Raw genomic sequence first — 16,078 nt, 5'->3', positions numbered from 1 at the left:
TCATGCTGTGATAACTAGTTGATACAAGTTACTGACAGTATACGGGAATTAATGATTGGGTTGCCACTATACAATTATAACATTGACATGTAAACCTTAAGATAAACTTGGATACAAGGTGGACAAAAACAATATTCTACTAATACAAATTTTTGAGAATTTGAACTTCACATATCTATAAACTCCCAGTGAAATATCGAATCTTGACTGTAGTTTTGAAGTAGCCATGACAACAAATTTCATTTTCTGAGGTTTTGGGGTATAATATGATCTGTTGTGCAATGATGAGGCCATGTAAATTTCAAATGTGTATATCAAAGGACCTGCTAAGGGGCAATCAGCCTTCTCTCTTTGCTGAAAAACAGTCAGATGAGAGAAAAGTTTAATTTTCTACATAGGGCATTTTCTATGTAATTAATATTCTCCTATCAGAGCACACCATCAAGCAAACAGTCTTGGTTGGAGCCAATCCGAGTGAAGTCAACTAGGTAGAGCTGCATGTCATTACTGCACCCAACCATTTTACTAAGGAGGGACATTTAGCCTGACAAAACAAAAAGCTGACATTATTTTTTAATGAAATTCTTTAAATAATTTACACATGTAGCAATATCAGCTACATGCCATGTTTTTAGTGATGTCATGGCACCTTTAAAAGACAGTAGTTCTTTAATTAACTGTCTTTCAGGTTGCTGTCTTTCTTTCTATTGTTTGCACAATTGATGATATACAAAGAATGTAGATAAGACCCCTAAACAGAATCACCAATTTAATGTGATGGAGGGTTTTGAGTACCCCTGTGATCTTAGTAGGTTGTGTTATCTAAGACATTGGCCCCTTGAAGGTCTCAGGAGAGAGGTTAGGCAAAACACATTTGATGACTAGCAGGCCAAAGAAAAGGCCAAACCTCTCCTGCTCCATTTTGTGTTCTTCAAAGAAAAGAGTCCAAGCGTGATCATAGAGGGGTGGGGATCTGATTTGGTAACTTCAGGCTTTTATCTTTGCTTTTTGTAGATGATGTGGTTCTGCTAGCATCTTCAGGCCATGGCCTCCAACAGTTTGTAGCTGAGTGCAAAGTGGCCAGGATTAGAGTCAGTTCCTGTAATTCAAAGTTCATTGCTTTCAACTGCAAAAATGTGGACTGTTCCTTCCAAGTAAGGTGTTAGTCTCTGCCCAAAAATAAGGAGTTCAAGTAAATAGGTGTTTTTTTATGATTGATGGCAGGATTGAGTGGGACATAGATGGATTGAGGCTTCATTGAATCTGTCTGTCTGTCTGTCTGTCTGTCTGTCTGTCTGTCTGTCTGTCTGTCTGTCTGTCTGTCTGTCTGTCTGTCTGTCTGTCTGTCTGTCTGTCTGTCTGTCTGTCTGTCTGTCTGTCTGTCATCTCCATTGTGGCCTGACATTAAAGGATCCTTCTACTCTATTCCATGCTCAACTCATAACAGTTTACGTTTGCATTCATTTAAATAATACAGACTTAACTAAAGGCTAGTTTGACGTTTAGTCCTATACTCTTGACAGAAAAAAAAGATACAGCACCAATTTTACCAGAATACAGAAGTATCAGAAAAACTATTTTGTACCATAGTTTTCTACTGCCTCCATGAGGCATTTATTCAATTCAATTAAATTTTATTTATATAGCCAATTCATGATACATGTCATCTCAAGGCACTTTCCAAAGTCAATTTCAATCAGATTATACAGATTGGGTCAGATTATACAGATTGGTAAAAAAAAAAAAATCCTATCTAAGGAACCCAGTAAATTACATCAAGTCCCGACAAGCAGCATTCACTCATCCTGAAAGAGCGTAGAGCTACAGGGAGAGTTGTCTGCATTGTCCTTGGCTTTGCAGCAATCCCTCACACCGAGCAAGCATGAAGCGACAGTGGAAAGAAAAACTCAAAGAATTCAAAGATTCAAAGAATGCAACTCTAAATTAAACCAGGGAGCCAGCTTCCTGTGATTAAGCACCTTTTTCGAGGGAGCTACATTGTCTAATGCAAAACACAATGAGGAAGTCACACCATTAACAAAAGTGTCTTTTTGTGAATGGAAAGAAACATTGCTGCTATCTGCAGTGCATTTCTGCTATACTGAAAATATTAAAAGGGGGACAGACTCTTTAAAGTTTAATACAGCATTATCCGATAAAGATCTACTATAATGAAACCTTTTTGGGGTGGATTTAACTCAGTTAAATTGAACTCAAAGGTTCTTTAAAAAAAATGGTCAGAAAGAACAGGGTTGTGTGTAAATGTTAATTCTTCACAATCAATGCCATATGTCAGCACAAGGTCCAAAGTATGAAGGCAAGAGTGCGTCGGTTTATGCACATTTGAGCAAAACCAATTGAATCTAAGATAGTTTTAAAGGCTACACTAAGGTTATCACATTCAGTGTCAACATAAATGTTAAAATCCCCCTGACAACGTTACAATCTTGTCAGTTTGTAACACCAAATCAGAGAAGTCTGCGAATTGATCCAATTACTGAGTGTAAAGGGCTGGTGAACGATACAAAACAGAGGCTTTATTGCTTTGCAGTTTGGAGAAGGAAAACTGAGGGTTAAATATTCAAAACAATTGTTGTCATTAATTGGCCTGGGACTAATTAATAAAGCACACTGAAAGATGGTTGCTACTCCTCTTCCGTAGATCTGGGAATGTGGAAATTTAAATAGTTGGAGGGAGTTGACTCATTTATACTAAACGTAGTCCTCTTGTAGCCAGGTTTCTGTGAGACAAAAAGCAAGCAATTTGATTATTAGAAATCATTTAATTAACTAACAGTCTTTGTAGGGAGAGACCATATTTAATAAACCACATTTTTTGGTTCAAGTTGAGTCATATTGATTTGCTCCTTTTAGATCAGTTTTAAATCTGTTTAGTTTTGGCCGTGGGACAGACACTGTCTCAATAGGGTAATGATATCATTATTTGAGGCAGTTTCCTGACCCACATGCAGAATCAGACGAGACACAGGTTAAGTGAAGAAGGTTTGTTTACAGTGAAATTAACTAAAGAAGTCAAATCCACCAAGGTCAGCTCGGTATCAGAGTCCACTTCAGATATTTCTGCAGAGGGAAGAGATGATTTAATGGTCCGTAAGGTGGGCAGATGCAGAAATGACAGGAGGGGAGACTTGCTTTACTTATTAAGAGTGGGGAAGGCAGTAAGGATTCAGTGTTGGAAATGGTCCAGGGTCCAAGAGTGAGTTCCGGTTAGGTTGCTTTCTTGGAGGAAGGCAACACGCTGGAGAGCCAGTAGGCAGGTAAGGAGACTGAGGACATCCAAAGCTGCTGTGGGTAAACACAAGTCTTCCTACAACCAAACTGAAAGCAGCGAATGATCATCAAAAAGTGTCTGAAACACAGGAACAAACAGTCTTGAAGCAATGGTCAAAAATGCAGCAATTCAACCACTACTAGCACTCAAGAACTGGCTGGGAATACCAACATGGGTAATCATCCAGCGAGGGGCGATGGTCCTGTCACCCTGTCAGTCAGCCTGATCAGGGGATTTGCTTCAAGTGTGCAAGATCCATAGCTGACGGGACTCTCCAGCAAAGATCTTCTCTAAAAACAGGAACTCTCACTCACCCAAAGAACCACACACACACACACACACACACACACACACCAGAATCCGAACAAATGGGTGGGTAACAGTACAGAAGCTGCAGGGAGATGATTAAAACATCTTACAACTCAAGCATTAATTTGAGTTTATGATCATAATATTTGGACTAAGGTTTTGCTTTCTTTCTTACAACTGGAAAAACAACTCATGGTAAACCAAGGATAGTTGACTTACCAGCTTTAATTAGTAACACATCAACGCATAGAATAAATTAACATTCTGTCTTTTTATCCCTTTCTCCACACCAGAATCTGGCCCTGCTGTTTGATCCCCTTCTGTGTGCCGTCTTGCAAGGATGTGCAGCATTCCTGCCCGACATGCAACAACGTTCTTTACATCTACAAACGCTGCTAAAGCACAATATTGAATCCTGCATTGAAGTGAAATGTCTGCTGAACCTCTATTAAATTGGACTGTAAATACATTTAGCAAGTTTCCCCAATGTGTTTTAGCAAATCATTAAAATGTAACAGAACTTTTGCTGTACTTTGATTGAGGTTTCATGTTTAAAGAATTTGATATTTTATCTGAGTATAATTATTGCACACACGATCAGAATAATCTTTCTTTACATTAAATCTTTAAGCAAAGCTTTGCTTAGTATTAAATGGCTTCAATACTGATATGGAATATGGATATTGATAAGATCGGGTTTTACCGGCTTGCTGTTGCATGTCTATTAAAACCCCGTCCTTCCCAGTTCCGGATTTGGCTATAAATGAGGAAACATTGATCAGAGGTAGAACAGTTTAAATGCATATTTAATTCATAGAAATTAAATATGGAGACAGAGTATACATTACCATGATTTTTCACCGCGGTGGAAAAGTCTGTCTGATCTTAAGTTTTGCCGAGACTTTCTTTAATACAGTGTCTCCCCGCCTCCTCTAAGGGAGGGAGGGGTAATCTGCAAACCATCTGTGTCTCAAACAAAGGGGCTGCTCTTCCCAGCACGGGGTCAGGCCGCGATGACCCAACAGCCATAAAACTAAAGTTGCATGTTATCTTACCCGGCCACAGAGAGGGGAGACACCCCTACTAAGATATATTTTTAATTCTCAACAATATCCAAAGCTTTTGTTGAGATATTTATGTCATACTTTAACATTAAAAGGAGTTTTATTATTGACCTTGAGAAATATCAATATGTAGACAATGTAACATTTTTGTAACATTAATCTATATGTTAAAAATATTGAGAGATATTTAAACTTGAATTTCATGAAACATTCATATTAAAGTATATTTTTATCAAAAATGAAACAAAACACATTTTATAATTATGCAGAATTAGATCACATGGACATTTACATTTACTTGACTATTACTTGAAACACATTCTTGAATCATGAATAATAAATGATTAAATTGAATACCAATCCTCACTAAAATGTTTTTTTTTACCTTTTTTGTTTCTTTAATTATTTTTGAGATTGCATTAAAATTAAGATCAAGTATAACCATTTTTAAATAAAAATGTAATATGAAGTGTATATTTTATTCTTTGATTGGGGTCAGGATGTGGTTTTGTTTAACTAAATTTATTTCTTTTATCATAACAATACATTTGATGATTGTTTAAAAACATAATCATTCTCATTATGTATAAAACAATAAAACACTTCCCTTACACTAAGGGAAACTGAAATTTATTGATAAAGATGACTTAATAAATTACAGACCTATATCTAATCTTCTTTTTCTGTCTAAAATTCTTGAGAAAGTAGTTGCTAATCAACTATGTGAACATTTACAAGTGTTTGTGAGCATGATAAAGAGTATGTATGTATGTATGTATGTATGTATGTATGTATGTAGGTATGTGTTGGTTATCCAAGACATTCCAAAGAGATCACATTAAGGCTGGTTCACACGGCAGGATTTTTAGCCCGATTTTCGCCCCGATCTCCCGATTATCGCTGTGTCTCTTAAAATAATCTTAAGAGAATATCTTGCCGTGTTAAGAGTGATCGGATCTGCTCGGTGGAAATGTCGGGACCGCTCCGACCTCAAATCGGGGATATTCAACATGTTGTATTGTCTTGCCCTGACATCGTGTGTGGTGTCTCCCGAAGACAAATGAGCATGGAGCTTGTTGAATGTGGCATGTAGCCAATCTAGCATTTGGCACAGTGGGTTGGCATCAGGGATACTCCGATGGATATGTTAAGATTATATGTAGAAAACCAAACCTTCTGTGTTTCCCTTGGCGATCATACGTCATCCTCTGCTCCTTTGTTGTGTGGTGTGCCACTGGGCTCAGTTTTAGGGCCTCTTGTTCTTTGGCATTTATCTGCTTCCGCTTGGCTTCATAATGAGGAAGCCTTGTGTTAGTTTCCATTGTTATGTTGATGACAGCGAACTTTAGAGTTAGGTTTAGTTTTATATATTTTATTTCACAAAAAAAAGATAAATGAATAAGATAAAGAAAGATCCCTTGTTGAAGCCTTGTTTCCTCTGGAGGATTGTGCGCGAGGTTGAGGCGGCTGTTTAGTCTTGTGTATGTCGACTGGTAGGAGAGACCCGTGTAAATAATTTGACGGGGCTTTTAAATAAAATGTTAAAAAACCCTAAAGTGATTTAACATTGTTGTGTCATCTTTTAACAAATGCCTTGCTCATTTCTTTTCAGAAAAAAAATTATTTTTGGCTGAATGATAATTATTTAAAATCTAAATCCGCCAGAGGAATTAATACCTTTGGGACTAATGTTAGGCATGTGTGTGTGTGTGTGTGTGTGTGTGTGTGTGTGTGTGTGTGTGTGTGTGTGTGTGTGTGTGCGTGCATGGCTGGCTGGTTTGTGTGTGTCTGTGTTGCCCTATTATAGATTAGCAACCTGTCAAGGGTGTCCTTCGCCTCTCGCTCAATGACTGGAGGTAGTCACCACCTTTCCCATCTCTCACCCACCCTACAGCCTAGCAAGAATTCAGCGGGTACTGAAAATAGAAAAATAGATTTTGGGCATCTTGTTCCTTTGCCAACACAAAAAGTCTCACAAACCAATATCTTGTGCATGGGTTGCACCTTGTCCTAACTTTCCCTGAGCTGTGTCCTTCTCTTACACACTGGGGTTGGAGATTATTCCTCTGTAAACAGACTTAACTGACTCATGTCTTCCAGGTTGTTATGCAACACTCTCTAACAGGATGGTCACATGGCCGCTCACCTGTGTAGAGTGACCATCTGCTCGTCCTCGATCACAATACCCGTTTTCTACAGCACACATCCCATCTCCGTTTCCATGTCATTGCTGTTGTTAAGAACACGGCTTTGTGTCATCAATCCGTTGTTTATCAGCAGGAACCCCCCACAGCTTAAAAGGCACTGAGCAAAGAAGAAGATGTGGGAGTGTGATGGCGGGAAGCAACACCAAGATGTGCACAAAACAAAAAAGAAAGTGATTAATGCCGGACAGTCGGTGAACCGCCAGGCTGATATTCTGATTTTATTTCCTCTCATCTTCCTGGTTAGACAGGTGCAACGGCTAATCATGCTGCCTGTGTGTGGGCGAGCAGAAGTAAGCTGGGACTGCATCTCTCTCTGTTGACACCTCCGCAGATTCAGCGTGAAGCTGGGAGAGAGAGAGAGAGGGAGAGAGAGCGACTCAGACATGCAGACTGCACGAACAGAAAGATGAGGACAGAGGGAGCGAGAGAGAAAGGAGCGAAAGAGGCTGGAGATATATTTGACCGTGTGGGTGTGTGAAGTCTCGAGGCATGCATCATAATTGTGGCTTCTTCTTCTCGAAGCAGCTGGACAAGCCACTACATCAGACAGACATTGGTGGTCCTTCAAAGTCTGCCATCTCCTACTTTTAAACAATCAGAGCTGAGAGGAAAGGCAGCAACAAAATGGAAACCGCTTTGTTTCTGCTGCCTCAAGGACTTCATTAAGTGGCTTCATTAAAAAGAATCAGAGTGACTTAAGTCATGTCAGAAAATGATCTATGGGTAATTATGACACCCCTGCGCTGTGAGTAACCAAGAATTCAAGTCAAGAATTCATCTGAGGTGAGTTTTGTGGCTTTCATTTTATGTTAAAATTTACATTTGAAGACGTGATAGAGCACCGATGTACAGTTTTATTTCTGGTACAAGCTCTCTTTGTCAAGGTAAAGGGTAATTTAAAGGCACATGTAGATACTTTGGTACGGCCATCAAAATTCATTATGGTCATTAAATCCTCCTAAATGTGTGTAATCATTGTGTATGTATGTGTACGTGCAGAGTGTTGTGTTGTTCTGTGCTTTTAGATACTGAACTCGACTCCTGAAAAGCCCAGTATGCAATGTAACCAGCCCACGCTGCTTCCCATTTCCATGGAAACTATTGCCCAGTGCTACAAGCGCGCGTGTGTGTGTGTGTGTGTGTGTGTGTGTGTGTGTGTGTGTGTTTGTCTGACAAATAAACATAAAGATCACACAACAGGCTTATTTAATCAGAGCAGAAATTGGCTTTTTTTTAACCTTTTTTTCTTAAATATCAGGATGCATGCGCAGCTGATCCTCGTGTACGGTACACTAACATCTTGTGATATAGACCTGTATGGATGGGTCGACTTGTTGCGTATCTAACTGTAACTGTGCCTCTCTTTTTGCCTGTTTTTCCTGTTTGTCACCAAGATGGCCGTCAGCCTTGTTGTCATCTGCCTCCTGACTTTGATCAGTTGCACCTCGTCCCAGCCCACTCCTCCTCCTCCTCGAGGATGCAGCGTGAGCGTGGAACCCCCTTACAGGGTGCTGTGCGACCTGGAGGCGGTCTGGGGCGTCGTCCTGGAAGCCGTGGCCTGCAGTGGTGGCCTCACCTCATTGGTTCTTGCAGTGCTGCTGATTGTCAAGCTGCGTGTGGTTTCTGACCCAGCCAGGCGCTCCGGCCTAGGTCCCCTGCTCCTGCTCCTGGGGACTCTTCTCGGGATATTCACCATCTCTCTGGCTTTCCTGGTGGGGAAGACCCAGGTGCTCTGTGTGGTGCGTAGAGCATTTTGGGGACCCCTCTTTGCCCTCTGTTTCTCCTGCTTGCTAGTGCAAGGTGTGAGGCTCAGGAGGCTGGTGGCTGGGAAGTCGAGCCCGACAGGGAGCACACTGGCAGCACTTGGACTGGCATTGGCTTTGGTTCAGGGGATCATCTCTGCTGAATGGGTTCTGCTGACTGTAGTCAGAGAGGGTCACCCAGCATGTGAGTATCCTCCTTTGGACTTTGCACTGATGTGCAGCTATACTCTGGGCCTGCTCCTCATAGCCATGGGTCTCTCCCTTGGAGTGGTGCTGTGTGGAGGAGAGTTTGGAGAAGATGGAGGAGACGGCAGAGAAGAAGACAGAGAAGGAGAGAATGAAAAGCGGAGATGGAAGTGTAATGCCGTCTGGGTCTTTCTGTCCAGTCTGGCATCTGCATTGCTTTGGGTGGCCTGGCTGGGGTTTTATCTTTACGGCAGCCAGACACTGAGAGGAAAAGGGAGCAGGGAAAGAGGAGGAAACAAGGATCCAAAGGTATTGGATGAGCCAGCACTGGCAGTGGCCTTGGTGATTCAGGGCTGGATCCTGCTGCTGTTCCACGCTATTCCAGAGTCCCACTTGTGTCTCCAGAATCCAACACAATCTGACGCACAAGATTTCTTTGACACCGCTCGCGCATCCCCTGCTCCTCATTTTGGCGATGAGCACCCTGCACATTCTCACCAGTCTTTTCAAGAAAACCAGGCCTTCTCAATGGAGGAGCACAACACAAGTAAGCGCAGTGTGTGCTTGTGGTTTTATGCATGCTTCTTTACAAGTACAAATTTCTTTTCAAAGACGAGTTACTTCCATTGACAAAAATCCTGGTCCCCAGGGATCGAATTATCAGTATGTTTCGGATGCTAAAATGCTTCATATCTAAATGAATTAATCATTAACAGCTTTCTGCAGAGCTTGGTGGCATGCTGTGGATGTAGTGCAATTATTTGAATGAGTGTTTTAATATATATATATATATATATATATATATATAAAACGTGGGACATTCAAGACGTTATACAATAAGCTTTGGAACCACTGAGTCTAGGCAACTTAAATCAAAAGTGAACGCTCTGGACCAGTCTCAGTTTTTTTCTATAAAAGGCTTGACAACTCACATTATCACGTGTTCAATCCTGCAGCAAGGGTAGTGACAATTGGAGGGGGGTAATTCTTGCAGAATGTGAAAACTATACATAACAGATACGTATTTCAGTAAACTAAAGTCTTTAATAAATAATTGGACATGAATTATATCCAGTAGGACTGGGCCTTTATCGTATCATTTTAAAGTTATCATGAAAAAAATTCTTATCATGATAAGAATTTGGGTTTATCTTCACAAGTTTAAATTTCAATTAGAAATGTTTGAAAACCCAAAAAACGTATTTCCTGATGAAAAGTATTTTGAATTTTATTTTAATATATGTTACATTATTAAATGTGTTTTATTAAGTACAGTATTTGTATGTGTGGGGCTATTACTGACATGAACTCGCAGCCACAATGTTACCTAAAAAAACTACAAGAAGCTGGTAATAGCCATTTATCATAACCTTTATCATTATTACAATAGTACCACAGTATATCATAATAAAAGTCAATATCACCCACCCATAATATCCAGTATGTGCCATTATTATGGATCAGAACTGCCTAAAAACAGACATTTAACAAACAAGAAGAGCAGACAACACAATGACCTTTTAAAGATAATTCTCACCCTTATCTGTGTAGGAAAAATCTAGACAAACACGAATAAGCTGTACGATGCAAGCAAAATTTCTTCCTGGTTCTGGCATTTTTTTTTAGGCTGAAATGCCTCTGGAGCCGGCAGCTTCTATGTTAGAAGATGTCATGAGATGCAGCTCATCTAATCGAGGTGAACTTTGGCAAATTAGAGTGATGCTGAATGTCATGTTACACAACAAACTATTAAGTATGAAATAATGACAGATTATTTCATGTGTATTCACAATATATCTTTTTTGGAAATATACAAATACAGCAAATACATAAACACATTTGACAGTATTTTTTGCAGGAGCCTGCATTTAATTGTTGCCCCCTTGAAACAATTCAGTCTTGTCTGAAAAGAGAAAAAGATATTGCCAAACATAACACCATTCCTTGGATTTTTTTGCTTGTTTCGTCCATGATTGATTATGCTTTCTAAAATAAATGCATATAAATATGTACAAATTGTATTGAGTTTGCATTTTTTTAATTTTGTGAAAACAGGTCCCAAACTCGGGAGTTGCTTCTCACACGCTACTGAAAACACTTTTCTTTTGTTGCAATAATGACATGAAATATCAATGTTGCCTAGGAGACGGCTGTGACTGTAGGCTTTGCCAGTGAGCAGCGAGCAGCCGTTCCAGACAGACAGTGAATTAATAACAGGAAAAACATACAAGACTTTAGCAGGGCTCCAAATTACCTACTGCAAAAACAGATTCAGCAGTAACCATCTGTTTGTGCCGCTCCATGATCCCTTTTCTCTTGTGGAGCATTTTAATACTGCTGAATTTCTGATTAGGCTATTCTCATGCACAGTTATTCTTAAGGCGGCACAGTGAGTCAGAAACAGGGGCTGAAGTAATGGCCATTAAGGCTGCGCGCCTTCCAGCAAGCAGTCATTTTAAAAAGTCCTGCTTTGTTTCTGTTGTGCCTGCATGTAAAATGTCTTGAAGAGAGTCCGTTTGAAGGTGCAGCTCAGAGTCAAGCTGCTGCAAATGCAGAAATGCAAAGGTCATGGAAGACTGGTATATCTTTATATTCACTTTACTATAATTTTAGCAGTTCTCAAATAAATTTTGCGAAGCTTGTGGCCAATATGTCGGATTTTCTAGCTGTTTTTGTGTGTAGGTTTTCGTTTATTTCTTTGAAAAACAGACACGGGCCTGTTAGCTATAGCTACTTTAATGGGTAACCAGGAACAGGGCACTTTTGTTTGGTTAGGCCCCACTGTTGGTACTGCCAATATATGTTAAGGAAAGTAAGTCAGTCAGTTAAAATGGTGACATTCCAGATGTAGGCGCAAAGGTGCAAGGAGGAAAAGGTTGTTAGCAGAGCCAAATGAGAAAATAAAAATCTGATCCAACCCCTCTGGAGGAGTTACCTCCATTATAATCTTTCAATCAAATCATCAAGCCTCTATTCAAGGATTTGATTATTTTCTGTGTTTAAAATTGAAAAGAAGAAGAATGTCAGACAAGAGATTTTTCTGACCACCCAGATGTTTAGCTTGAAGATCTATCTTAAAAACACTATCTGGAGATTTTACAACAAATTTAGAGAATTTATGAGTAAAGGCATAGAGGCATTTTTGTAATTTCATAACAAGGTAGAAGTATCGTCAAATGCAGTACTGCAAAAGCCAAGAAGAATTTTGCTAATCTGAAATAAAATCCCCCAGAAATCTCAAAATAGATTACAGCCAAAAAACTAAATGGTACGTGTTTGATTCCAGCATCCCCCTTTCTCTTGGATGGGCATCAACCCCCAGAGATACTGTACCGACTTATCTGTGTATGAATTTGTGCATGAATTAGCTTAAAGTGCTTTGAGTGGTTGGGATGACTAGAAAACGTATACATTTAAATTAATTAATTTACTTGAAAAACTGCACAAGCAACAAATCAGTAGGGTAATCATTAAAATAACAAATCTCTATTGTGACAAAATCTTTTTAAACCTGAAGACATACAAAAAGACTTTGAGGAATATTATCAGCAGCTTACTTAACCTCCAAAAAACCCAATCCAATAGTAATGGAGGATTTTCTAGAAACTTTAGACCTATCATCAACAGGTGACACCATAAATAAAGCATTAATACAAGAAATCAAGGGAACAGAAGTTGACTATATTACTTTTAAAAACAAAATAGATGCTAAAAGGCAGCAGAATGCTATAAGTTGTGTAGGGATACATTAATTCTTAGCTCCTAAAATATGTTTTAATCATATCTTGAAGGAGGGGAAATCTCACCATTTTGGAAACAAGTCACAATGTCTGATTCTGAAGAAAGAACAGGATAGACCCGTAATACAGTTCACACAAGCCAATCTCTGTTTAAATAAAGATTACAAAAGATTTATTTTAAATATCTAATTTATGGCACAAAGTCTAGAAAATTATACAAGATTTAACAGCAAGAAGGATTTCACCAGCAAGAAGGATATATTAAAATAGACAGAAGTTAAGGTGAGATGCGCTCTGCATTACACTGATACTGCTTTACTGTAGTTTTTACCACAAAACATATTTTTCCAAACGTTTCCTAATCCTCTCTTAGATTACTTTTGCTATAAAGATGATCAAACTCAAAGCTCCTAGAATATTGTTAGGGAGAGACATGAATATCAGTGTCATTCCTTGCTGCAGGGCTTGCCTGAAGCTGTTCCTTCTGCCTTAGGAGATCCTTATTTATGGCATCTTACCAAGTAAGACACAGTCAGAGAAAGACGTAATAAAATTATGTCTAATTTGACTCAGTTTTAAATCAGCTATGGGTAAGAACAGTCCTCAAGAGGCGGTGCCCTGCGACTTTGCCCACAGAGCTCATTCAAAGAGGTAAATTGCCTCCTTAGCCTGTCAACACTATTTACCCACTTCAAATCAAGTGTGTTCCAGCAGAGTCATATCTTAAACATGCGAGTCCCCAGCTGTTCCGGTCTATTTGAGGGGATTTAAAAAATAATGATGTGGACTCTGCCACGCTGGGTAATTCCTTTGTATGTTTTGCGTTGACCGTTCTGCAGCCGTCCGGAGTGGAACATACCCCAGCAGCCATGGCAGCATCCGCCCGGGCATCGCCTTCAGGGGCCACGTTTACCAACCCACTGAGATGGCTTTGGTCATGAATGGCGGGACGGTAAGTACTGACTAGATGCTTTATATTGTAAAATCAGCAAAGATATCTGCACTTCCTGAGTGTGTTATCTCTCTTGCAGATGCCCACAGCTCCCATTAACTACACTGGACGACGCTTATGGTAACACAGGGCAGGACTTGCACTTTGTCAAGCCTCTTTTGTGATGCCGTGATCCCGTTACCTACAAACAAGAAGATGTGTTTTACTTTATTTGTGTTTTTGCACACCCGTTTCAAAATTAGTTAAAAAAAACAACAGATAGAATTTCTGATTAACTTTTTTTTGGCTAATTTTATTGTACAATTTGACAGTCATAAGAGCACGAACAGAGAAGGATGGAGTAAAGTGATGATATTTATACTAAGGAGTGCTTAAGTATGAGAAAACAACGATGCGGATTACTGGACATGTTGCCATTAAATGCCTGAAAGTTAACCTTAAAGAAACATTTCAATGTGGTGAAGTAAGCATCTTATCTGCGCAGCGCAACAGCAGTGCCATAAAAGGTGGTTTCTGTTAACAAGTGATGCTTACTTCAATAAACTGTCCGTTCAACTCAGCCTTTAGGACTTTGATGTAAATTACCAGCATACGCGTACAAAGCTTGCTCAGTCTCTGTGTTGTATTCCAGGGATCTCATAGTGACTTTTTGACTGCGCTGAGACACTTTTTGGTTCATATCTATTCAAAAACGTTGGGTCATCAGGTGCTTTTAAAGGGTAAAGAAATTTCCCATCTCAGTAATGGTATTTTAAGTGTTGTGCTTTTAAGAAGCATAGAATAAAAGCCATTTGATACTGCAATACGTAACGTGCACAGACAATGATCAGTACAGAGATCATGGTGAAATTGTGGGATTGAAGATTGTTTCAGTTGCATGTAGAAGCACAATTCGGGGGAACAGTATTTTATTGAAATGTTTGCATTTTATGGATGTTTGTTTTGTATTTTTTATTCATAAACCATTTTTTGATATATATATATATATATCTATATATATATATATATATATATATATATATATATATATATATATATATATATATATATATATATATCTATATATATATATATATATAGATATATCTATATAAGGAAATTACTAGTTAGTGTTTTTTGTTTTATAGTCTATTCACCATCACAGACAAGGAAAGTCAGTCTTATCTGTTATTACTCAACACAAGCTGAAGGCTGCCTTGCAACTGAAAACTGGCATAGTACAACCTTTCTTGACACTCCTATGACTTTATTATGAGTATCTAAATAATTCTAGTTTGTGGACTCTGCTGTCAACGAGCAAAACAATTTTCTTGTCTTGTCATTAGAACCTAAAGAACATGCTGGACTTTTTAAACAATAAGCCTGAAGGATTTGAACAAAATTGTGGTGGTTATCTTTTCTCTTATGTTAAAGCCAAGCTGTCAAAACTTAGAACAACCCCAAATACTGATGCTCCCTCCACTCTGCTCTCCTGTCTCCTGATATTGTGACCTCCATATATTCATGGTTCTGAACTTACCAAGTTACGACCAGTCAAATGTTGGGAGTCGAACACAATAATCTTATAAATAGATGCATCTCAATAAAATTTTATCAAACACTTATTTGTTTCAACCAATCCAGTCCAGAGGTGAAACATGTAAATCATATAGGTTTACTGCTCATAGAGTGTTACATTTTCCTCATTTAAAAAATTGTGGCTTACAGCTAATAAAACTCCAACCCAGTTTCTCAGAAAATTTTGAATATTGCAATAAAACGGAAAAAAAAAAGAAATGTAATACAGAAATGTCGGCAAATTGACAGGTGTGTCCATGTACTGGACCGTGTGTCCTTTCAGTTGTTGGCTGGGCCTCCTTTTGCATTAATCTCTGCATCAGAACAGGGTGGCATGGAGGAGATCCACCTGTAGCTCTGCTAGGAGGTGAAATAAGCCCAGGTTGCCTTAACAGCAGCATTCAGCTCATTTGTACTGGAAAGGATGAAGTGCTTTCAAATCTCCAGCTAGATGGCTGCTTTGAATGTGGACTTCAGAGAAAACAGTCCACCAACATCTGCAGACTACCTTTCACATCACATCATTAAGTTTCAGGCTCACACGTGGCTTAACAGGAGAACTTTTTTTTTTTACCAAGTCTTGGATATGCCTGTGCTTGTTGGCTCTCAAGACTGCAAACCTTGCAGGTTTGAGAGCCATTTTTGGGGGGTTTTCATTAGTTGTAAGGCATAATCATTGAAATTAAACAACAAAAAGTGTGCGTAAAGAAATGTAAAGAAGTTATATAACATAACGTCTTCATTTCTTTTTCAATAAAATTCTTGCACAAACAAAAAAATATGATAGTCCATTTTCTTGAGATGCAACTGTAGGTCATCAAAGGAAGGGTCACCTTGGTTGTTTTTGTTTATAAACCGATTTCTACAAGTCATCAGGCTGTATGTTTATTCTTTATTTTAATTGCTGGGAAACACAAAGAAAATGTTTATTAATCCAAAACATTAAATCTACTAAAACTATTTTGTGTATGTTGTTTCTATTACAGTCGTGTTGCTTTGATATCTCTA

The 16,078-nt window shown here is 38.9% G+C and overlaps 1 protein-coding gene across 1 annotated transcript; it reads left to right on the top strand.

Annotated features, from left to right (window-relative positions):
- Nucleotides 1-7,226: 7,226 nt before the first annotated feature.
- gprc5bb (G protein-coupled receptor, class C, group 5, member Bb) lies at nucleotides 7,227-14,493 on the top strand. Its single transcript, XM_012855556.3, has 4 exons — nucleotides 7,227-7,655; nucleotides 8,267-9,368; nucleotides 13,401-13,513; nucleotides 13,593-14,493. Exons 2-4 carry the CDS (start codon nucleotides 8,267-8,269, stop codon nucleotides 13,635-13,637), a joined length of 1,260 nt encoding a protein of 419 aa, XP_012711010.1. The 5' UTR covers nucleotides 7,227-7,655; the 3' UTR covers nucleotides 13,638-14,493.
- The last annotated feature ends 1,585 nt before the right edge of the window (nucleotides 14,494-16,078 follow it).

This window comes from Fundulus heteroclitus, unplaced genomic scaffold (genome assembly GCF_011125445.2).
Source record: "Fundulus heteroclitus isolate FHET01 unplaced genomic scaffold, MU-UCD_Fhet_4.1 scaffold_92, whole genome shotgun sequence".
Taxonomy (NCBI): Eukaryota; Metazoa; Chordata; class Actinopteri; order Cyprinodontiformes; family Fundulidae; genus Fundulus; species Fundulus heteroclitus.
This window is presented reverse-complemented; position numbering and strand designations above follow the sequence as displayed.